This window comes from Penicillium cosmopolitanum (genome assembly GCF_028827165.1).
Source record: "Penicillium cosmopolitanum strain IBT 29677 chromosome Unknown utg000005l:1.0-4006212.0:1.0-4009387.0, whole genome shotgun sequence".
NCBI lineage: Eukaryota > Fungi > Ascomycota > Eurotiomycetes > Eurotiales > Aspergillaceae > Penicillium > Penicillium cosmopolitanum.
In genome coordinates this window covers 3,768,999-3,792,821 of record NW_026622675.1, presented here as the reverse complement: position 1 = coordinate 3,792,821, position 23,823 = coordinate 3,768,999, and the positions used below count along the sequence as shown (strand labels likewise).

The following is a 23,823-nucleotide window of genomic DNA, read 5'->3' as shown; positions in this document are numbered from 1 at the left end:
AAAGAAGGCCCTGGAACCTTAACTCCCACATCTGATACAAGAAACTTGAATGTTTTCCAAAGTGTATATAGTATTAGTAGTACTGTATAACTGCTTGTATTCTGCTGCCTGCGATCGACATTGGCAATCTACCTAGTAGGTGAACAGGGCTGAAACAGAAAAAGAACCTCGGCGAGCTAAAATTAGGCTTGAGCCACACACTAAACCCGATTAGCCATCTGCCAAGCCACACACGGGGCTGCGCGTCTTCCATTCCGCGCGTCCTTGATCGTTTTACATCTTTCATCCCTCGTTAAATTTGGCACTGGCTCTCTTTTGCGACTTCATTTTCTTTTCACAGCTGATTTCAAGCGTTTATACACCCTCAGTCACCACAGCATACTCCATCCACCATGCCAGCGTTATACCAGGCGCTCGGGCAACGAGCCGTCGAGGCGGCCCCGCATTTAGCGAAACGGGGTTTATCCGTCAACCATACCCAAAGTATCACTCTGGGTATTATGGCCGTCTATGTGGTGGTCATCGCCTTGCTATGGAATCTCCCTTATGTCCGTTGGGTTCTTTGGCCCTTCAAGGTAAGCCCCTTTACTTCTCTCTTCTCTCCCTTCTCAGTCCTTCAAGTGGCTGCCTGATCTGACCATTCCGAGTAGATGTTGGTCATCGCATTCCATGAGTTTGGCCATGCCATCACCGCCTGCTGCACCGGTGGCAGAGTTAAATCAATCAGCCTGGATCCTCACGAGGGTGGTGTTACCCACATGCAAGGAGGAATGAGCGCCATTACCCTCCCCGCTGGTTATCTCGGTTCATCCATCATCGGCGCTCTCCTGATCTTCGCCGGCTTTGATATCGTCGCTTCGAAAGTAGCCAGCATTGTCCTCGGTGTCTGCTTCCTGTTGACTTTGTGGTGGGCCCGACGGGACTGGCTGACTATCATGACTGTTCTTTTGGCCGTGGGATTGCTTGTGGCTTGCTGGTTCATTGCCCACGGCGAGGCTTTACGATGGGTCGTCGTACGTTTGAAAGATTCTAAGAAGTTGTTCTCTTCTGCTGGACCTGTGCTAATCAAAACTGAATAGCTCTTCATTGGTGTCATGTCCGCCCTGTATAGTGTTTGGGATATTGTATGGACCCGTCCCCTCTCACCAATTATTGACCCCCAAAGCTAACATGAACATCTCCTAGTGCGATGATCTCATTCTGCGCAAAGTAAACAGCTCCGACGCCAGCGTCTTCGCTAAGAGATACGGAGGATCCTCTCAGTGCTGGGGTGTCATTTGGTCCATCATCAGCTTGTGCTTCATGGCGATCGGCATCATTGGCGGAATCGCAGCCTTCCCCGAGAGCTTTGCTCAGCAGGAGAAGGACTCGCAGCATTTCATCCCGACCTAAAGATAAGGCAATGGGATCCGACAATGATGAAACGAGCCCACGACTTATTTTTATTTATTCATTTCTTGTACGATCGGTGTTGGTTTGGAATGGCAATTCGTTGTGTTTCACTTTACTAGGTACTTGCGAAATATACCCAAATGCGAAATGAACTTGAACTTCAGATCCCGTATTCTCTCTACTTACTACGAATGAACTGCAAATTGCACCTATGTTAAGTAATCCTGGTGGCAGCCTCGTACTTCCAGTGAATCTCGGAAGTTGCAGTCTCCTTTTCTCCCCAAAAGAAACATCGACCTCTCAACTCCCTCAGCTGCCATAAGCCATGGCTAATATGTGTGCTTGTCAAGCTCAGTTGATAACTCGGGGCCATGTCGAGTGGGAAATGCCCTCAAGCTGGAAAACAGTTCCCGCCTTGAGGATGAATATACGGCGGCTCCTGTTTTCTTTTAGTAAGTCAGAGCATTTGGAAAGAGAATTGCTTGCAGTTTTGGGGTACCGCTAACCATTCCGCCAGGCGCTAAAGGAGATCTTGCTGTTAAATAGATCAATTTCGATCTACTTTTCTGGGTTAAAAGGGGCAGAACATACTCTATCGTCATGTTTGATAAGTGGGAATACTCACCATTGTAAAAGAGATCGCCTGCTCAAGCCAGAGGAAAGGTGGTGCTCATCTTGCAGTGTCCTGGACACCAACCTCAATCTATATTCCATGTTCAATGTTCCTAGTTCAATGTTGATTGTGATTGGCTGGTGGCGGAGTCAGCCTCGGCAACGCGGAATGCGCGGGAGCGTGGAATCCGCCATTCTTCCTCCTCCACCATTTACACTTACACTTGCACTTGCACTTGCAATATACCATCAGCTGCCACTCAGCAGCCATGGACACCCCTCGATCAGAAACAATTCAGAGTCGAAGGAAACGACTCTCCTTGATCCCCAAAGCCGTGAGTCGTGATGGCCGCTGTTGAAGGGGAAAAAAAAGCTGACCAGGAACTCTCTCACAGTGTGAAGGATGCCGCACTCGCAAGGTATACTTCTTCCAATCCTTACTGAAACCCCACTGTCTAGAATGGGAAACTGATAATCTGGTCTATAGATTCGTTGCGATCGCACATTCCCGTGCTCAAACTGCCTCACAACTGGGATCTCTTGTCAAAAGTCCGACCGGAAAGAATCCCCGAGGTCCGATCGAATGCTGCACATGTAAGTGAAGAATCGACATTGCGCTTCGAGTTCTTGACTGACAAGGTGTCCCAGGAAGAACGCATGCAGCTTTTGGAAAGTCGTCTCCGAAATGTGGAAGCGGAGTTGGCCCAAAGACCATCGCCGGGAAATCTACCCAGTCATGCACCGAACAATAGCATTGACAAGACCAGCCCCGGGGAAACAGGAACCGAAAGTGCTCCAACTCCCCTCTACGAAGGCGAGTCTTCATTCGCCAGTCAATCGGCCGAGGCTAAGGAGATTGTGGAGAGATTTGCACACCCTAATCGTGGGCCTGATGCTTCAAGCTTGAGTGCAACTCTGGACTCAATCAATAGTCTCCTTGGTTCTAATCTGCAAAACAAGCCACTTCTCAATGAAACGAGTACACTTTCAAAGGCTACTTTCTTACCGCTGCCTGCTGAAATGATCGTCACAATGCTCCGGAGATTCCAAGGTATGGTCCTGTCCAATACGCTCCACCCAGTAGCTACCGGTAGGCTGACTTTCCCAGTACAAAAGCCTCTATTCTTGACCTCATACCCAATCAACAATCCCTTGCTGGTAGAGCAGCTCTGTCAAAGAGTATACTTTCCCACGCGAAAAGTATCCGTTGGGGATATTGCGGCTATGCATGGGGTTCTTTACTTCGTGTTAAAGGAGTGTATCTGCACCAAAGATATTCTGTGCGAGCAGTTTGATCTCAAGGCGCATCTAAAAACATGCAAGGAGAGCTTTGAAGCGGGCCTGATGACTGTCGAAGTTCTCGCGGTGCCTAGCTTCGAGAACCTTCTGGCATTGGCCATGGGAGTAAGTTGAGAGGCCCAAACCCAAAGTCAAGCCTGGAATGATGCTTGCTAACACTTCGAGTGCAGGCAATCAAGGCTCAAGATGAGGCCAAGCCAGTACTAGGGAGCAACCTGGTTGCAAGTGCCGCACAGCATTGCCAGATGCTAGGCCTCCATCGTGAATCCACCTACCAAAGGGACGACACCGGTAATGCGGATGGTAAGCGTCGCTTGTTCTGGACAATCTATATGATGGATCACACCGCGTCCTTGTTTCTGGGGCGAGCATCGTATATCCCCGATTTCGATATCGACTGTCGATATCCTCCTCTTTCCGAGAATCTAGCTGTTCGCCCATGGGATTCGGCTTTCATCTTTATCGTCAAGCTCAGCGAAATACAGGCAGAGATATACAATCAGCTATACTCGGCACAGGGTCTGAGAAAAGGACAAGCAGAACGCATTCGGTGCATCAATGATCTCGAACTAGCTCTGCGAGAGTGCAACAGGGGTCGAAAAGAGGTGAGCCGAAATTCTTTCCCATGTGCAAATTTCATCTTTGCTTACCACTCTCCGCGACGACAGATAACTCCAGACCATGTTGAAAACAAAGAATTATTCTATATGTGCGATCGAATTTGGGATTTATCATTCTACTCTACACTCACCACAATGCTCCGTGCATCATTCACGGCCAGAATTGGTGGGGAAATCGAGACGCGATGCCTTGAGGCTGCACGCTTGAGCTTGAACAGCCATCTGCGGTGCTTCTCCGACTACCAGCAGTCAAGCCGGTTTTCAGTCGCCGATTATGCCAATTGGTTTGTCATCCCCTCTACTGTCCCTTTTACTATCTCCATTGTTACTTACTAATGCTCGCTCACGTCTCAGGGTCCTGCTCTACTCGTCGTTCACCCCCTTCATCGTGATATTTCTCCACATTGTGGCAGCGAAGAGTCGCGTCGACCTCGACATATTGGAAACCGTGGTTAATACTCTACACCCCATACAGGCTGTCTCCGATGCCTCGGCGCGGCTTTACAAAATCTGTTTTGCCTTCTCTCGGGTAGCCCGAGGCTTGGTCGACGATCAAAGCCCATACGGTGGGAAGCCGACCGCAGAAAAAGACTCTTCGCAGTTACCAAATGGCCCACGCCAAGAGATAATGCCATCCCTCGAGTCATCGCAAGGATTTCCTGTCGATATGATGGACTACTTGACCTACCCGGAGGCACAAGACATCAATGCGATCCTGGATACCTGGGATAATGGCCAACCGTCTGTGATGGACTTGTTCGGATTTGAAATGACCAGGTCTTGAAACTTTCAGCAGCGGTCCCGAAACTCAAATATCAGCACAGAACTGTCTATCATTTTCTCTGCCAATGTGACCGTGCCAAGAGTGATTCCGCCCCATCGAATGACTTCATCGAGCGGGGCGGAGCGGGCGCAATCTGACCCGCCCCCAATCTGATTCTCGATGGTTTCTTCTAAGAGGGCACGAGATCGCATGGACTTCGGCGGAATTTCGCTAAAGCTTTTCAAATTACACCTTCCCTAACGCAATCATGCCTAGCAACCAAAGCGAATCAACATTAGTGCCCGAGACACCAAGCGACAGCAAAGTCAACAGATCACAGGAGCAACAAGCTGCTGCCGCCGCGGCCGCGATGAAATGGGGCATTACTCCTTCGAAACCCTATGACCCAAACGAGAAGCCCGGACCAGATCATCCCGTGCACAAAATTCCACTTGAAAAGCAAGAGAAAATGCGGAAGAAGGGGATCAACCCTGTTCTTCGCGCTGAGATGGACGAATCAAGGAAAGGACAAGGTGGTTTCTGGGGAAAAGTGGCTCAGACTTCGATGGGAGGGGGATGGATTAAATGAATGATTCACTGGTATTCTATGTTTATTCCATGTGACTTTCACTAGAGACTGGAATCTAATAAGAATGCGCGGTGTGTGTGTGTGCTCCGAACCATCTGAAGCTTTCCAGGGCTATAGTAATATCTACACTTTCCATTACTACACACGTACAAAAAGTTAACAACCTCTTCTACAACAAGATCTCATAGGTATAAACTGTCCCTGAACATTGATCTATCTGTGGACTGGTGAACACTTAGACACTTAGTGCCTTGACAATCTACTCCATGGCCATATCTGACAGATTGTCTCTTTTCACCGCATAGACAGCCTTTTTAGGCTTACTGGTCAATTGCCTGTAATTAAGAATGCTCCAAAAGTCTTGTCTTTGGGAATCAAACCAATAATCCCACCAGATTTCACGATACCGAGCGGCATACTCGAAGCCCGAGAGCTCTATAAAGGTGAATATATCTTGGGCCCAAAGAAATCGTTCCCAGTCTCTATCATGAGTATATACTCGTGAGATTTGGACTGCACAAAGTATCAAATAATAAGCGAATGAGGTCATTCCTTTTTGCCCACTATACGGAAGACATCTGGCAGCTTTGTTGACATAGAATTTTAACAGGCGATGCGTCTCGTCCCCGTCATTTTGAAAAGAATCAGGGATGTCAGCCATAGCATGGATTCTGCATTGATAAATCAGAGGATAGACAGAGGAGAGAGAAACCCAGAAGAAAAGATGCAGCATGGCATCTTCAAGCGATGAAAAGCGATATGCAGGACCGAATAGATCATCTGTGGAACGTATGCCCGTTTTTAATTCACCACGGGAGTATGTGGGAGGCTCTCCATCGACATTTCGTTGAATTTGACTATAAAAGTCCATATGATGCCTTTCAAGCGCATAACAATCGTTTAACAGACATTTGTAAGCATTATGGTCAGAAATATCGGTGGTGCGAACGGCGGCAGTGATACGAGATATCTCTGTAAGAAACTTGACCATGCTAACCCACGGTCCGTCGAAATCAGGCTCGTTCAGCCATGTAATTGTCTCCTTGGATAGATGCCCAATCGATGAAAGTAGCTATTATAAGAATTAGAAAAAAGAATGACATGATAAATAGCAAAATTGAAAAAAATTATCATCTTACCACTTTCATTTTTTGATATCGGCCAAATATGGCAGCTATTATCGGGGTTGTACGCATCCTTTGGCGATAGTACATCATAATTGCGCGCAGCCCATCTACATGAGCGATCCATTGCCCGAGGGTGTTCGGACAATAGTGAGTCTAGGACCCTGTGAGCTACAACCCTTGCAGCTGAAAAGAAACAACGGAAGAGTTCTCACTTGAAGTTGCTGGAAAACAACACTGGTATAAACCATGTCATCAGTGTACACATTGCGACTGATTACATTTGACATGTAACAAATCGCACGGTTGTATAACTGAAGTCCATGCTGCAAGAACTGGCCATCGTGATGAGTCTTGCCCAAGAAAACGCAAGATAATGCAGACAAGGCTAACTCGAGCATCGGGCTCCTTTGAGGGAGCACGGATATGCCTGAAAGAATGAATTGTGACATATTGATATCAGAGGCGCATTCCACATTGCAAGGATAGCATTCACTCAAAAAGGACGAGAAGATCTGGCTACGCATCATCCGGGCGGAGGGGACAATCGGAGATAAGTTGGAGGTCTTTGATGGCGCCAATAGCTGTTGCCGACTGAAGTATTGGAGCTCGAGGTAATAGCTATCTTCCATCTTGTTAATACCAAGGCTCGGGCTGTGGGCAGATGGAGGTCTATGGTTAGTCACAGTCGACGCCGCCATCTTCGCCCTTTTTGCCTTGGAGCGCTCAATGGTACGATTGGTCTGGTCGCGGAAGACCATTTCCCATTCATCCCTGTACCCTGGGCATTTTTCGCGCTTGCGAGTGCACTGTCCACAACGAGGAAGCTGCTGGTCGCACTATTCATGGAAATGACTAAATCAGCCAGCCCTACTTGATACATGAAGAAAAACAAAGAAAGAAAAAACAGAACTGCAAAAAAGATAATATAAAGAGAGAAAAGAAAGAATTATACCCACCCGTCGCTTGACAGCCCGACAGTTGCCACAGCTCCTAGAGGCTCTTGGGCGAAACATATTGCATGTCGACATGATAGCCAACGTATCTGCTAAAGAGGTGGGCAAGAGGAAGTAGAAATAACAGAAAGAAGGAATTTTGAACTTCCGACCTGCTGGTTTACTGCAGGAAACTAATTATTAGTTTGAGCAATCCAACTGGGGGCCAAAAATGAGAACGGCTTCTCCTTAGTTGATAACCAACGACGTAATCCAACCCAGGGGAAAAATGGTGGAAATTAGTAGCGAATGAATATTGATTAAATATATAATAAGCATTTAAAAAGCTCTCAAGAACTTGAAGCGCCCGGAGAAAGACGGGCAATTTCACGCCTCGCTTCGTATTCTTGATACAAAAATACAACGCTAAATCCATTTCGCTTGAAAGGGGGGCCCCGTTGGTGGAACCGCCTCCAAGTTTTCTGGAGAGATGCTGCAAAGGTTATACGTAGGAATTGACTACATAAGAAGCTTAGATGTACGAGCCGAGTTAGCTTCGGATTTACTATAAATAGAGGCAAAACTGATTCTTAAGTAGCCTGCAAAAAATCAAGGGCATCCTGCTGAGGTTGTCCACCTTAACGTTCACGTCAGTATCGAGCGCGATTCGAAGTGTGGGTTCTCGGACCAAAGGGCTCCGTTTGTTGATCACAATTGCTTCGCTTTGAGAGCTGAGCAAGCTCTACTACTCGCATGGCGCACTTTGCCTCATTGCAGGTGCTCCCTCGGACCATAAATTTAGAAAACGTGCATTAGGTCTACTATGTCACGCGCCACCGACTTCATCTTGCGGCTCATGGGTGATCGCTATTAACCCCACCTGTAGGTAAAGGCCTGCTTAGGGGTACTACTTTTGCTATGATTGGTAATAACTATGTTTCTTCGCAGTCGTAAAGTCTTCATAAAAAAGTCTTGGGATTAAAGATCTTGCTGTCAGATAACTTTGTTACCTTGAAGAGGGGTATGAAGAAGGCAACCAACTTCTTTTCAATACTCAGCCTTCTCATGCATTAGGATTATAGAGGATTTGTGTTACCAGACTTATCATAATTAAGATTTATGGGAAGCTTCTACCTACTCTCGGCAGGGCTAAAGCCTAACGGGCATGGGGAGGGCTAGGAGAGATCACATCTAAAGAGCTAGTCCTTTCTAGGAAGGCGAGATGTTACGCCAATCAGTGCACGATCATGACCATGCAGAAACTGGTTATCGGCAGACCTTGAAAAGTCAGTACATAGAATACATAGCAATACTATGGTCGGGACGACCATATTGGCCAAAAGATACAGTCGTCCCCACCATATTACTCCATCAATATTGTATTTCCATCAGCTTCAAAATATTTTAGTGTATTGAAAACGTGTCAACCTACCAAGCAACAGGCTAGTAGGCACCTACGCGCTCTTGCCTTAGGTATATATCTACGTGACTACTAACTAACTAGTACTATTAGTAGTAGTGCTCTGAGTACCATTTGGAACTACTATCTTCCAAGGTTACCTTTACAAATATTCTCTTCAAGTTCCTTCCGAGTTTTTGCACCTAGGCAGTATATCTATAGATTCGGATGTTACTTTTCTTGTTACCCACTAAATTAGATATCTAGACCTTGCTAACTTTGATCTCTAGATTTTGTTTCGGCAGCTCGCGTTGCTTTGGTGGCACGCGTTTTGAATACCCTCACTTTTTTTTCTGTTACCCGCAGGTAGTGGAGGATCTCCACCCGCAACCCTCATATTGTGGATTGTGGGTAGCACTTTATTATACAAATAGGAATCAATCACAGGCTTATCAGATAGTTAGGAGAAAGGCAGCAACTGTTGAGGCTTGCGGCCTCAGGCATATCGGGTGCCGCCCCACAACTCTTTGTCAGATAGCACTAGTTTCCTCCTACATCACACCCATCCCAATATACACCTATTATCATCTCATCTGATGGAGCTGCATTTTGACAAGAACAGACGATCTAAGAGGTAAAAGAACATGGAACGTCTCAGCGAATTACCAGCAGGGTGTTGACCTTAAGTATGAATGAGTCGAAGCAGGACATCAGAGTCTGCTATACTGCAATCAGCACACTAGCATCCTAGTCTCTTGGCTCCAGCCCTGCGCAGTTTCCCCGGAATCCATGGGCAACAATGTCCGTGGATAAAAATCACGTAATTTGATCTGGGGTAAAGGCTTGAGCGCGGCAATTGCCCATTCGCATTTGCAATGGGCTCGAACGTGGTGCTCAACAGCCGCAAGGGGCCGGCCATTCTCCGGATACCTCGTATTTTCTTTTTTAACTTCGCCATGGAAATTCGGAAGACGTCACAAACCTGTCGATATTTGCACGACTGGGTAGGTTCTGTCCCATCTCTGGGCAACCGACCACACGCAAAGGCCTTTGTCGAATATACCAACTATCATTTTCCTAATCCCTGCTTGAGTTTTCTCCCCTCTTGTCTTGTCTATTCTCCAATGTTCCGAGAACTCCCTGGTGTACCGAAACAAGGCCCGACGACGATCCTATAAAGCCAGGAATCCTACTCAATAGGATATCTCCCCATTGGGAACCCAATTCATCTGTGCAGAGAAGCAGCATAACTTAGACAACGGCCCGCTGTACTCAAGTAAGGAGCAAAGATAAAGTGAAAGTTTTGCAAGAGGTCCGCAAGATGTCCATATTAAAACAAAAACTGCGACCTCGGTTCGCGAATTCGTAACGGGTAGGCGAGTATTGAATCGCCCTCAGCAAATACTTCTCAAGTGGGTGAACACTGCCATCCATCCTGTAGCGACACCATTTATGGTGTCATAAATGCAACTCAACAGACCGTTTTTAAAGAGGAGGGGATGAAAAAGCCGTTGAACGAATACTTGACAAGGCCAGCAGATCTGTTTGAAGTCGTTGAAGTCGACTGTTGAAAGACATCATGAAAGGTAAAATCCCCCAGTAATGGTTCTGTCCACTTTAAATCGTCGACTCCGACGGGGGTTTTTTTTTCTTATAATTTTCCAACGATTCTCGGTAATCATGTGTTTCCAGGATTCTCAATTACATCAGTTCAACTACCTCATTAATAATTTCAAAGTTCGGCTTAGATCGATATTGCTCAACTCCTTTCAACGACCTTTTTGGAGAATCATTTCTACAGACGTTCCACGGTGAAAAGAGAGGCTGGTGAAAAGAGAGGCTGGTGAAAAAGAGAGGCTGGTGAAAAAGAGAGGCTGGTGAAAAAGAGAGGCTGGTGAAAAGATCTAGTTGATTTAGTTGACGCCCATCTTTGAAGACGTCATTCGTATAAACATCTCTCAACGATGCCTTCACTTACTTCGAATAGTTGACTCCAATAACCTCTTTTGGCAATTTCGTTTAACAACTTCCCAAAAGTTCTCTTTCAACGATACCTTTTATATCCATTTCGATCCGCGGTATGACCTCCACGTTGACGTGACGATGCCATGCCACGAAACTCACTTAGCCCTCAAGGCTATGGTGTACCTTTTTGCTGAATGAATCTCGCCTACATGTTTTTGGTGAATGGGCGCCGCGACTCGCGCTATGGTCCAGCCGACAAGGCTGGGAGCAATGAAGCAGGAATGCAGGACCGCACCGAGTTTGAAAACACAGATTTCTGTTACGTCCTCTAGAGGAATCGATGGGCGAGGTGGCATTTTGCGCTTCTTATGAGGCGTGATGGAAGAGTAGCAACCGGGGATAAGACGCCTACAAAGTTCTCTGAAGACCCCTACTCTTTTGTGTTAATATTGCACACATCATACAAAAACGAACTCATTTCGTCCACTCCATGAGTCTGAGGTTATCATCTAGTGCGAAGATTTCTTTTCAAATTTATTTTCGAACGACCAGATACCCTTGTACACAGGAACGCCATAAGATTGAAACCTTTACAAGATTTAGAGTCATCTTACAGCTCCCGTGTGAAAGGATTATCCACGGGATAACATGTGGGCTATAGGCAAGATCAGCCAAATACACTCTACGAGACCTCTAAGGAGACAGGAGGTTGGAGCGTAATGGGTCAGGCTGTTTTCTCTAGTCTCTGTCTTTGTGGTTTGGCCCCTCAAAGTTTTACCTTCGGAGTTCTTGACGTGGGACGAGAATGAACGTAGCTTAGTGCGCTGAAACTCTTTACAGCGGGTTTCACCAGCTCCCCTCTCAGAACGCCATACACATTTCCACAAGCTTTTGTCTTCCAACGGGTCGCCAACTGCATCGCCAAACTATCCAGCCCTTCTGGTTCCGCTACTGCATCGACAATGCCATCTTCTAAAGCCTCCCGGCCAGTGTACCGGTATGCCTCTAGAAGAATCTTGCGCGCCACTTGCGGAGACACTTTTGACCGGAGGAGGGAGCCCATGCCGTCAAAATGAAGCCCCAAATCAACAGGTGGCATACAGAAATATCCTCTGCGAGAGTTCATTATGCGGTAGTCGTGTGCTAGTGCAAATACACAAGCTCCCCCAAATGTATGGCCCGTGATACATGCGATAGTTGGGTAAGGAAAATCGAGCAGTGTGTGAATAAGCTAGAGCAGGAGAACTGGTTCAGTTTCGATTCCTTTGCATATTGCTCGATGGATAGTCTGCTTACTGGATAGAATCCATCAGAACTAGCAAATGGATTAGTCTCGCGTTCATCCAAATCCAACCCCTGAAGAAGAGAACATTGTTAGCTACTAAGTGTATCACATGCTCCCTAGTAGATGTCTAACCGTTGAGAAGAACTTGGTGTTACAGCCTCGCGTGATGACCGCTCCTTCCGCATCTGGTCCAAGCTGCTCCTGAATCTGGCAGAACGTTCGAATCAGTTCTTGACATAGTGCGGAGCTCAGCCGGTTCTCTGGAGCTTTGTGTAGGGTAATGACGAAGACGTTGCCGGCTCGATCAACGGAAAAATCAGACGAAACCATCTTCAAGAAGAGCAGTTGTTTTCTCCTCCGTTCCGTATTCTTTCGACGGAAATTCGAAGTAAAGAATGATGAGGTGCTGGTAACACACGGGCTCTCCAAGGACCGTGCTCAACTGGAGAATCGCCGAAATCCCTAGTGCTTCTTGGCATTGCCGGGTTTAATCCCGGACCAAAGACCGAGCTGAGGACTAACCGAAGCCCGAAAGTTAAACTGTATATCGTCTCTCTCAATCATCCTCGTGAGTGCGGTCAAGAATTGAATGACAGCTATGGCAAGCACCGTCAATCTCGAGTATCGCGGCCCAGTCGCAATCATCACTCTCAACAACCCGAAGAAACTCAATGCGCAAAGCAAAGACGGGTTCTACCAAGTCGCCAAATATCTCCGCGAAATCTCGACACGCGATGAAGTGAATATCACTGTACTGACAGGTGTTGGACGATACTTCTCAGCGTAAGAATTTTCCTGATACAGGGCATGTTAACAACACTAATGATCGCTAGAGGAGCTGATGTCTCTATTGCACGCGCCACGCCCCCTGGCACGGATGTTTTCCGCCACGGCCTGCAACACACGGTAGCCAATAACCTCAACATCACGCGAGCCTTTTACACCCATCCAAAGATCCTAGTGACAGCTTTAAATGGACCCGCTATCGGACTCGCCGCTGCACTGATTTCGTTCTCCGATTTCATATACTCAGTCCCTACAGCATTTGTAATGACACCTTTCAGCAGTTTGGGTCTGGTCGCCGAAGGCGGAGCAAGTTATGGATTCGTTCAGCGCATGGGAATCGCAAAGGCCAATGAAGCCCTGATCCAGAGCCGGATGATCCCAGCAGACCAATTACTCAACGTGGGATTTGTCAACAAGATCATCTCACCAGAAGCATTTTTGGAGGATGTCTTCAAAGAGATTGATGATACAATGGGATCTCACTTGGTTGGCTCAAGTATGACGAAAATTAAAGCTTTAATTCGGCTTCGTCAGAGGCGCGAGATGGATGAGCAGAATGTTGCGGAACTATTTGGGGGATTGGACAGACAGGCTCAAGGTATTCCTCAGGAACAGTTTGAAAAGATTCGGACTGGTACGAAGAGACACAAACTATAGCTCAGACGCGGACAAGGCCTTCAGTCATCTGGAGAGCTTCAAAGAATATTATCTATATGTTGCCAAGTGAACGTACACGAAATACTATGACAGACGATAGGTGCCATCCAGGTAGCAACGTAATCAATACGGATTTGAGCGGGTTTATCATCCAGTTCGGGGGTTCTTACTATTGAGTTGCTGCTTTTCATCTGATGCCTTTCATAATCTTCGAGTGTTACGACTATGTACATATAGAAAGGGAAACCGTACATTTGGCGGGAGGTCGTAAGACAGGCATTCCTTTAACATAGTGGCAATACCAAAGACTAAATCTGAAAGACCAGAGATGATATCATCAAAAGAAATATTCTTTCTTTCTTCTATAGGTTTTTGCTAGAAATTCCTTTTAAAATACGTTTCTTTGCGGTTTAGAACTTTTTCTCATGGTCTTTCTTCCAATCCATCCAGCGACTAATAGGATTGTTGTAAATTTTTGCCACGGTTTTAGACTGGTAATTAGAATTGGTCGATTACAGTCTTGCGCTGCCAAATTCTTCTAGTGCATCTATCCTGGGAGGGTATAAGTCGCCATGCTGCAGATATTCGAGATGGAGGGAAAGGGCGTCGGTGATCGGTGGGATCAGACCCTCCTACTCCTCATACCCTCTGCCTCTGATAAACGCAAGACGTCTACTTATACTTTGAGGGGTTTGATTGACTGAGAGCTAGTTTGCCTATATACAACAGAACAAGAGGGCACCCTTCGTCTCTCCTGTCTCTGTATTGACAAAGCTGGGACAAATCTAAAAATTTTCGTTCTAATTCGCGGTGTCTGGGCTCATCATCTCTGCTAATTAAGTGGTCGAGAACTGATATCCTCTACCTCGGCGACACGGTCATCCTTGCTAGTGGCATGAAACGAGCCAGCATATTTCCTCTCCAGGTCCAGCAAATTGAGGTCACTATCCCTTGGTAGAGAACGTGCGTTTTTTACTATATTAAACGTCCCCGACTGTTGGAAGATGTCATCGATCTCTTCCAATGATCTTCCGTTTGTCTCTGGGAAGAAAAAGAAGACAATTGGGATAAAAGACGCAGTGAGGACTGCGAAAATGATCCAGTAGTGGTTTTTGAGATGAACTGTCCCTGGTGGTGTTATCTGGCCAACCACAAATTGCCCTAACCACTGGCCAGTTACGGCCACGGCCATGATAGGCGAGCGCATCTTCGTCGTGGCAATCTCGCTTGCGTATAGGAATGGGAGACCGAGGAATCCAATTGAGTAGGATGCCGCATATAGAAAAATGAACGTTGTGGACACAGCTGCTAGATGTTTTCTGTCGCTTGTACTGGCCATCACAGCCATTGAAATGCACATCCCGGACGCACCAAGCAGGAACAAAGCACGCCTGCCAAATCGGTCAACCAGAAAAAGAGGCAAAAGTGCTCCTAGAGTGAACGTAGAAACAAGCCCCGCACTGATCAAGTGGCGGGAGGTGCCGGTGAATCCTAGATTGCTAAACACGATCGACGTGTAGAAGATCAATGCGGAGCAGCCACACCACTGTGTCATGCTCTGGGCTAGGGTAGCGAGCACAGTGCGATGAATATAGCGTTCTTTGCTGTTCCTGAAGAACAACCTAAAGCTCCCCTTGCTGGCCTCGAGCTGAGAGTGTATATGAGTGATCTCCGCATTCACCTCGGGGCTATAGCTAGGTTTATCCATGACTGCTGCCAGAACCTCTCTAGCCTCTTCAAGCTTTCCTTTTCGGGCGAGCCACCGAGGGCTTTCTGGCATAAAGCTCACAAAGACCAGCGCCAAGAGTGCAAAACAGGCCGGGAAAACAAGAGTGACCCGCCATTGCGCCGAAGTCTTCCAGGCCGCAAAAAAGCCGAAGGTAATCCAGCTCGGAATTGAAATGCCAGTACTGATGAAAATGCCCTCCATGATGACGAACTTACCCCTATGCTTTGTTGTTGAGCACTCTGTCTGCCACACGGGAATACTGACTGAAATGACACCGATGGATGCACCGACCAATAGTCTTCCGACAATGAACTGGGGTAATTGAAAAGCTGACGACTCAATTAAGAGAGCGATTATCGAGGAAACCAGTCCACATATAATAGTTCGAATTCGGCCAATTTTATCCCCATAGGCGATACATGAGAGGGCACCAAGAATGGCGCCCAAATCGTAACAAGCAGTGACAATTCCTAGCAATCATTAGCCGCTGTCTATACGATGGGATTACTGACTTTTCATGCCTAAATTAATAGAGTTTTGAGACTTTGCAGTGCCGGCCACGTTGACTGTATCCAACGAGGGGAATTGCTACTCAGAATGTTAGCTAAAGAGCATATATCCCAGTCGAGCCGACAGACTTTCACAAATGATTCAAGGTCCGTAATACCTCCGCTTGATCCGTTGTTGTACCCAAATAGCATGAAGCTAGGCATGACAACAAGTACAACCATAGCCACCTTGAGGCGTAGGCCTCGTAGACCCAGGCCTGGGAGTGATAGGGGCATTGATGCAAATGATTGAATTCCGGATTGATGCCTTGCTTTACATGGTATTATGGAAACTGCACAACATTCGCAGACTTTATATTGGTCGTCTACATGAATGCCGGGGTTTCGGCTAGGGATTGAACGAATGTGGGGTGAACACGGGGAACTCGGAATGCGGGGGAAACGAAACCCCCGGCACTACAGAAATGATGGGCCATCTAAGTTTTTACCCCCTTGTAGGTAAATTACCAGACTCATCATAATGTCGGCGATACGAGTTTAATACCGGCCCTGCAAAGCAAAAATACAGTCTTATCTTCGTCTACCAAAGGCCTTGTATCCTGGACAATGGTCGGTCCCAAATAAAACCGGCAGTCTCTCTGATAGTATCGGGCAATTTTACATAATGATGGTTTGTTACGTGCTCAATTCAAATTAAATTAAATTCTGAATTCAGCATCTCCAATACATGGTCAAAGCTATTAGCGCCAAGTTCATCTGGAAGTGTGGAGTCAATCACATCCCATGCAGCTCGGTTTACTTTCGTCGTTGGCTCCTTTGACCTTGATTTCACGTCATCAGAGTTTGAGAACCATTTAGGTGCCTCCGTATCCATTTGGATCGGAGAATTTGCCGTTGGGCTCAGTATAGTGCTAGAGAGCCGGCATGACACTGTAATAAGGTCTTTGCACGTCCTCAACAAAGTTTGGATATCCCCAGGCCAATCACTAGGAGGAAAGCCGGCATTGGTCTCTTCTCTTGTGAAAGGGTCGCAGTCGAGACCAGAAATAGACGAAGGTGTTCTAATAGCTTCCACCCAACGGTCACCTGTGATACTCTGGATGTGCCTTAAGCAGTCTTGCAATATCCTATCTTGCGATGGTCGTCTCAGCCTCTGCGCTTGCTCAACTACTTTGAGACGAGTGATAATATCTTGAAAAGAATCGCGTAATTCAACAGTGAGAGACACCGGACAGGATAGGACCCACGCAGCTATTGTCTGATCAAAAGAGGTCGTATGATTTTCAGATGACAAAGAACGAGGTGTTGCTGGGGCTCTTGCGTGTCGCGCCGATTCTTCATGATCTCTAGGGGATTTAGATTGACATGGAGACGCTCTAGAGTATGGCGAAGTAGATGTTGTCACGCGAGACCTTTTGCGCTTAGCTTCATAACAGCTTGCGTTTGATCTTGATCACAAGTCAGGTCAACCAAAGATTCAGGATTCCGGGAATACATGACTCACCCTCCATCGGCCCTAGGTATTCGGCGCTTCCGTCGCACAATGTAACACGCGGTCTTGTCGGTTTCACAGTTATGACAAGGAAAACCGCATTCCACATTGCACCGGACCTTTCTCGCTCGACAGTTGGCACAAGCCACATTTCCCTCTTTTTCTTTAGGGGCAGAATGGGATCGTTGCATGTTCTATCCATAGTTAGAAGACTGGGGGTGCTATGGAAGCAAACAAGCACCATGCAAAACTGTATATGAGATGATGCTGTTTCGGAAAATCCACCTCAGTAATGATATAAAAGTGTTGTTTGAGACACGGCTCGGCGTTATTACGTGACGGCAAAATGCCGATTACCGGTTTTCGGGGATCCGTAGAGTAATAGCGACATGGATGAAGTCACCCAAGAGCTATTGATAGGCCCGGAGATATGGAGCATTGTCTCCTCTCAAGCTCTACTGCGAGGTTGAGTCAGCCTAGGTTTGCTGCGTCCTGCAGCGTACGTTCTCTATAAATGGTTTCGGGGTTTCGGCAGCCCAACGCCGTGAGCAAATTGAACAAAACCCATCTATTCCGGAGTTTAGCTTTTCTGATATGCCATTACTTAGGGGGTGCTCACGATGAAACGATAATGCGATACGATAACGATCTTGGCGATAATTATCGTTTATCGTATCGTTAGGTGCTCCCCGAGGCCGACGATACGATAGATAATTATCGTGAAAAATCCGACGATACGATAACGATAACTATGTGGCAAAAATACGACGATAATTTATCGTGAACAGCCCTACCATTACTAGCAGATTATGGAGCCCCAAACGAAACGAACTTGTCTTGGAGAATATAAGCTCGACCACTGCCTGTGAACAAGGGGCGACTGAAGGTGTTTCCGTGCTTCCTAAACCACGCACAGATGACTCGCGGGAGGGATTATTAATCAAACAACGCCCACGGACGGACGCTTAGCTGATCCTATTGCAAAAAAAAAGCCTCACAAGTAGCTATTTGTCTAGTAGAATAGAAACAACAATGCAGACTTGGCAAGCCAATACGCGTATTGATGAGGGGGGGGCTCAACCTAGAAATTACAACTTCGCTCTCTCCTTCTGACCCCGCCCACTTAGTTGAACCTCTGGGACCTCCATCCAGCCCGGTACCGGGAAAAGCTTTGGTCCCAGTATCTTCTTTTGAATCTTGCCTGTGGGTCCCTTGGGAAGCTCACTATCGACCACCCGCAGCAAGGTCGGCAGCTTGTATCCCGGAAGCTTTTTCCTTAGGTCTGCTCTGAGCTGGTCAATGGTGAGTGTTGCCCCCAAGCCCCCAGATCTAGCTTGGTGTGGATCCAGAAGAATAGCGGCAGCAACTCTCTGACCAAATTCCTCATCTTCCACCCCGACAACTGTAGCTTCCGCTATATAAGACAACTCCAAGATCTCACGCTCGACCTCAAGAGCTGAAATTTTATAGCCACCAGACTTGATAATATCAACACTCGCCCGGCCCACAATAAAATAGTAGCGTCCCTCGCGTCGAGCTATATCCCCAGTCTTAAAATACCCATCGGAATCATGAGCTGCGCGTGTGGCCTCGTGATCGTAAAGGTATCTAACAACGCAATATTAGGCTTGTGAAGACATGAGGAATATGTAGTAGATACTTACTTGGAAAACATCCAGGGGGTTTTCACAAGAAGCTCACCATGGTCCCCCTCGCTGAGCTTTAGGTCCACACCTGGGATAGCTGTGCCGACCGACCCCACTGGCAGATGGGGATCAAGCTCGGCGCCGATTTTAATACAACCAGGGAACTCTGACGCACCATATCGAGCCAGAATTGGTCGCTCCCGCAAACTTGTCCAGAAGTTCTGAACAGAGTCAACTAGCGCGCTAGATCCACAGAGTAATGCCCGGATTTGATTGGCTCCAGTGACATACTCTTGCTTCTCGATTGCAGGAAGAGAGGCGATATGGTTCTCAAAGTACCATTTCATCCTCATGTATATAGTGGGCACCCCTGAGAAAACGGTAATTCCACCCTGTTTCCATCGGTTCCAAGCCCAGGCCGGGTCGAAACTGTCAGTCTGAAACTCGATGCATGCGCCATAATTCAAAAAAGGAAAGAAGGATGTCCCAAGGCCTGTTGTATGATGTACGGGGGAAACGTGCAGAATAACATCGGAAGGAACGATGTCATAGCCGTCACCAATGGCGGTAGCAGTCTCATAGGTATAAGAGCGACGCATGACCGCGCCCTTTGACTTTCCCGTTGTACCGGATGTAAAGATGACGACCCCAGGAGAATTGCCGTCGAGAGTTTTAGTAGAGGATATAGTCAGATCATAGGGAGAGATGTAAGCTTCCTTTGAAAGATGAGGTAGAACCTCGAAACACTGGATATTTACGCCTTGGTGGTTGACATAGTCCTTCACTGAGTGGGCGAGCTTTCCTGCGGCGGACGAATGAATTATAGCGACCTGTCGAGCTTTCTGGACAAAGTAGGCTGCTTCTTCAACGGGGTTTTTGGGTGCTGTATCACAGTTAGAAGACATCCGCTTCGGATTTTCAGTTCAAGCTCTTCAACGTACTCATCGGCACTGCTGCTGCCCCGAGGCTGTGCACTGCGAGGATAGCGACGGCAAATTCATAGCCACCTGCGGCCAGCACACCTATGTACACCTCCTCTTCCCTATCAAGGCGCTCTAGGACGGTGCTGCCTAGAGATGATTCCAAAAACCCTCGATAAGATAATACGTCTACTAAAAGATCTCCGTAGGATTTTTCGAGTTTGAGAACATTGTCTCGGATGGCTAGACGGTTGCGACGGGCGTGTCTGAGAAGCTTTGCGAATAGCGGGCTATTGGGTAGGACATAGCGGCCGACGTGAGGGGGAACAAATCGAGTGCGATCTTCGTTGACCTCTAGTGCTGACAAGCGGGATGTAGTACTCATGGTTGATATGTCAAGCAGCAAAATTCATTCGTTGGAAAATGGTTAGAGAAAGGAAGACCCTCGTTTTTTGTATCTCTCAATCTTTCTTTGCGAATCGAAAAGACTGTTCATCATTCTGACCACCGCAGGAGCTCGTCATGCGGCGTTTGCTCGGTGTTTTGGCTCCGGAGAAATGACTACAGTGGAACCGCACAGGGGCCCCGCAATCTCCGCGGCATTCGGGTAAGTTCAACTTCCTCAAAACTCCGAGACCACTCCAGTCGGAAAATAACCAAGGTTTGTCACGGAATCGATGTGTCAAAGCCTAGGGTCAGCGAAAGTCTGGTAACTATATGACGAAAATTGCTAGCAATGGTGATGATCTCCGGAACATGCAGCATTGCCAACATTTGATCATAACATACACTTCCTACTAGCTTCTCAAGCAAAGAAACGAATTAAATCACACAGATAACGAAAAAGGGGCCATTTATCCCCCTCGGAGCCAACTCTCTAGGCCTTCGCATAAGAAATCTGACGACAACAGGTCCGGTAAGCCCGTTTCCGCGGGGTGTGTAAATGGAACAGTGCTATCGTCTTCTGCAAGATTGAAGTGTGGAGGAATCAGTAGGTCCTGGTTAACAGAGTAAGGCGCCAATGGTAGGCTGGCTCCCTGCACAAGGGCTACCTTGTCGCAAAATCGCGAGTATGGCTTCCACATATGGCATAATTCGAGCGAGTAGCCATCAAAATAGAATTGTTGATCCGGGGTGAGCCACGATGTCTCTACGGCGAAGGATACTGCATTGTGTTTTTGCGAGGTCAGAATGGACTCGAGTGCCTTAGACCCTCCAATAGCTGATTTCCATCGTTTGCTGAGTTCTATGAGACTCAGCCGGAGGATCCGGAGATCGGTTTGGCAGGCTTCCCATAGCTCTGGGAAAGGTCGTAAAGATATGAGGAAAAAACTCGCAGCAACACAGTAGCGATTATAGATGGGGGCAAGGTGGCCGATATCATCGCGCGCAAGGAGTTCATCAAAAATTCCAGCGACGAAGGATGCGGCGAGTATAGATTGTGCTGATATGGTGCCCTTGGTGCTCGGGCGACCGACGATGGCCAAACCTATAAAATACGGGATATGGAGTTGGCGTGTATTCAGGTTGTAGGCCGAAAGTAAGTAGTCGTCCGTGTCAGGCTTCTGATACGAGATCTGAAGATTAGGAGGCAATGTTCTGGGCCAGCGGAAGAGGAGACTCCGGAAGTGGTCCTTTTTCGCTTGCGATAAGGTGCTGCGAGAACAAGATTCTGTTAAATCTCCCAATATACAGCAAATGCTTGCGTAGTGTATGAACAGCTCAGCGCCATCTGCTAAAGAGTCTTCAAAGTCGGATTTTAGCAAAGGGCGAACGTTGACGTCTTCGGGGTTTATAGCCCGCGGGCGGCCATGAGCCACTGACATGAGCGCGTCTCTGACCTTATTGTAATTACTATCAGTGTCTGCTCATTGGGTGTCAAATTCGAATTTGCCTACCATTAGGCTCCACCAGACCCGGCGTCTCACGGAAGCATTATTTCCCTCCCCAGGATCTCTATGAAGGCCAACTTGATGTGCAATTCCCACTCCTATCTTGAGCCAGAACTCTCCTGCATCATATGAAACGTGCTCTGGCCCATCAGGGGTATACCATTGTAACATGATTGTTGCCTTAATGACAGTAAGCGGGTTGGTCTCATGATTCATGAAGAAAAGAGCTTTTGCTCTCTGGTAGAACTGCGCTGGAGTTGCAAATGCGAGAATCCCCGGAGATGACGAAGCCCTGCTCGCAGCCAAAAACAAGGATTGACTAAGAAGAAGTGACGAGTTGTCCTCGGAAGAGAAATATAACTCTCCGTGAGTAAGAATTGGCGTCCAGGGATAGCAGAACCGCATAAAACTGTCAATAAGAGCCTGTCGGATGGACTTTACAGGTAAATCAAATGCGTTGAACATGGTTAAGACCGAATCACCTATTCCAGATGAGTCTTCTGGCTGATAAGGCGGATATGCTCGAGAGGAAGTTTCGTCGATGGGTGTATCTTGGCTCAGATAATGTGACCGACCTATGTATGTGGTAGATCCTTCGTGTGGTTTGTCACTGGCCTGGACTGGGTGTGGCGTTTCAGCGTAATTAGTAGACCCCAAACTCTGAGCTTCCAGGTGGTACTCAGACATATCCTGATGCCCAATTGGCGAGTCGTGCTGCGAATCCGCGACACTGGTGTATTGAGGTGGCCGGGCGTTCAGAGAAGCATGACGGGATGCCCCTGGGCATGATATAGATTGCAAGCTCTCAGAGGCCAACATTGATCGCTCTCCCGGCCGCCCAGGTTCTGGGCCGTCTGGTAAGGGTTGACCAGTGGGTCTCCTGGGTCTTTTGCGTGTCCGACGGCTACGGCACATCAGTCACGAGTGTAGCGATCAAGCAGGGCATGAGAATAACGCACATACACTCAATCCCTTGGCTTTTGCACGTCTGACAAGAGCTCTCGCCGGAGGAGAAGCCGCATTTAATCTAGAGTCTTTGTTAAAAGGCGTCGGATTGAGCTGGACTAGGAAGTCGTATGACCAGACCTTCTTTCTGTTGCAATAGGCGCAGGCTTGTGCCAGTTTCACGGTAGACATGATCACATAAAATACAGTAGCAACAAGGAAGATGATCTTGGAGCAAGACAGCGAGCCAAAGAATGCGGTGTATCGTGTACCGTGTACCGTGTGTGGGGCGCCAAATCACGTGGCTCTGTCTCGGTCCTGGTCTCTCGGAGGTCCCCCGCGTCCCGCTCTTCATCTGCTCCTGTCCCGATCTTAAAGACTTTTCAGCGCTGTTATAGCCGAGAAGTTGCTACTGGAAGTTCTCTTCTCCAAGCGAATCAATCGTTTCTGATGGTGCGACATCAGAAGATAGTCTGCTCTGCCTAAATATATTCGGACCCGTCCCCCCCCCTAACTAGGTCACCCCTCCATATTTTTCGATCGGGCTTTTTGAAAATTTGATTAGAATCATCTGAACTATCCTCCTATTAGGTTTGTGTCACGGGATTCGTGTCAAAAATTGGTGAGCCTTAGGTCTAGGCAATTATCCTACTCTGGCGATTGAATCCTGAGGCTATTGACCTCGTTTCGGTTATGCTATCTGCCCGATTTCGGCCTGATTCCTAATGTAATTCACTACCGAGTGAGCCACACCGCCGAGTGAGCCACCCATGTGAAGGGCTGTAGCGATAACGGTTCAATTGGGGCTAGGCCTGCCTGCTGTTTACAACAATCTTAAGGAAAGGAAGTTATATGTGTGCTGTTCGTCTTGTTTACCCGGGAAAAGGTCACGTGCCAACCCGTGATATCAGATCGGACCCGGGCCCGTTACACTGCTTCCTGGGGCTGAGCCAATCTATAGGAGAGAGCCAAAGACAGTAACTAAATTCCCTGCTTTAACACTCCGCCAAGAAACGTATACATATCTATGTTGAAAAAACTTTTCAGAGAGTGTATTGTAGGAATTTGTTTCTGCTACGATATAGAGGATTATGGTCAATAAGAGATAAAGTCGAGTAAGCAAGCGCTAGAGAACATCTACCGTACACAATTAGGTCATATATTTACTTAGGCTCCTAGGAGCGACCGTAGGTAGCAAAGCACTTATCATCGGAGGATGTAAAACCAAAATGAAGCGTGTTGTGGGGCAGCCGGAGCATCCAGG

General features: G+C 47.4%; 8 protein-coding genes across 8 annotated transcripts; 4 read left to right on the top strand and 4 right to left on the bottom strand.

Moving 5' to 3' along the window:
- Positions 1–392: 392 nt before the first annotated feature.
- N7509_004432 (M50 family metallopeptidase) lies at positions 393–1,392 on the top strand (the record flags this gene model as incomplete). Its single annotated transcript, XM_056629069.1, has 4 exons — positions 393–575; positions 651–1,013; positions 1,080–1,124; positions 1,186–1,392. The coding sequence occupies 4 exons, from the start codon at positions 393–395 to the stop codon at positions 1,390–1,392; spliced, it is 798 nt and encodes a 265-aa protein (XP_056491803.1).
- Positions 1,393–2,407: 1,015 nt separating this feature from the next.
- Positions 2,408–4,707, top strand: N7509_004431 (fungal specific transcription factor domain-containing protein; the record flags this gene model as incomplete). The annotated part of the gene is made up of 7 exons (XM_056629068.1): positions 2,408–2,423; positions 2,492–2,598; positions 2,653–3,055; positions 3,113–3,408; positions 3,474–3,908; positions 3,972–4,207; positions 4,278–4,707. The coding sequence occupies 7 exons, from the start codon at positions 2,408–2,410 to the stop codon at positions 4,705–4,707; spliced, it is 1,923 nt and encodes a 640-aa protein (XP_056491802.1).
- Positions 4,708–4,954: 247 nt separating this feature from the next.
- N7509_004430 (uncharacterized protein) lies at positions 4,955–5,275 on the top strand (the record flags this gene model as incomplete). Its single annotated transcript, XM_056629067.1, has 1 exon — positions 4,955–5,275. The coding sequence occupies one exon, from the start codon at positions 4,955–4,957 to the stop codon at positions 5,273–5,275; it is 321 nt and encodes a 106-aa protein (XP_056491801.1).
- A 6,189-nt stretch (positions 5,276–11,464) lies between these two features.
- N7509_004429 (enoyl-CoA hydratase/isomerase family protein) lies at positions 11,465–12,313 on the bottom strand (the record flags this gene model as incomplete). The annotated part of the gene is made up of 3 exons (XM_056629066.1): positions 11,465–11,929; positions 11,995–12,054; positions 12,116–12,313. 3 exons carry the CDS (start codon positions 12,311–12,313, stop codon positions 11,465–11,467), a joined length of 723 nt encoding a protein of 240 aa, XP_056491800.1.
- Positions 12,314–12,572: 259 nt separating this feature from the next.
- N7509_004428 (enoyl-CoA hydratase/isomerase family protein) lies at positions 12,573–13,426 on the top strand (the record flags this gene model as incomplete). Its single annotated transcript, XM_056629065.1, has 2 exons — positions 12,573–12,766; positions 12,817–13,426. 2 exons carry the CDS (start codon positions 12,573–12,575, stop codon positions 13,424–13,426), a joined length of 804 nt encoding a protein of 267 aa, XP_056491799.1.
- An 832-nt stretch (positions 13,427–14,258) lies between these two features.
- N7509_004427 (uncharacterized protein) lies at positions 14,259–15,940 on the bottom strand (the record flags this gene model as incomplete). Its single annotated transcript, XM_056629064.1, has 3 exons — positions 14,259–15,625; positions 15,668–15,743; positions 15,794–15,940. The coding sequence occupies 3 exons, from the start codon at positions 15,938–15,940 to the stop codon at positions 14,259–14,261; spliced, it is 1,590 nt and encodes a 529-aa protein (XP_056491798.1).
- A 2,304-nt stretch (positions 15,941–18,244) lies between these two features.
- Positions 18,245–20,107, bottom strand: N7509_004426 (uncharacterized protein; the record flags this gene model as incomplete). Its single annotated transcript, XM_056629063.1, has 3 exons — positions 18,245–18,764; positions 18,821–19,685; positions 19,744–20,107. The coding sequence occupies 3 exons, from the start codon at positions 20,105–20,107 to the stop codon at positions 18,245–18,247; spliced, it is 1,749 nt and encodes a 582-aa protein (XP_056491797.1).
- Positions 20,108–20,576: 469 nt separating this feature from the next.
- N7509_004425 (fungal specific transcription factor domain-containing protein) lies at positions 20,577–22,433 on the bottom strand (the record flags this gene model as incomplete). Its single annotated transcript, XM_056629062.1, has 2 exons — positions 20,577–21,563; positions 21,621–22,433. The coding sequence occupies 2 exons, from the start codon at positions 22,431–22,433 to the stop codon at positions 20,577–20,579; spliced, it is 1,800 nt and encodes a 599-aa protein (XP_056491796.1).
- Between the last annotated feature and the right edge of the window lie 1,390 nt (positions 22,434–23,823).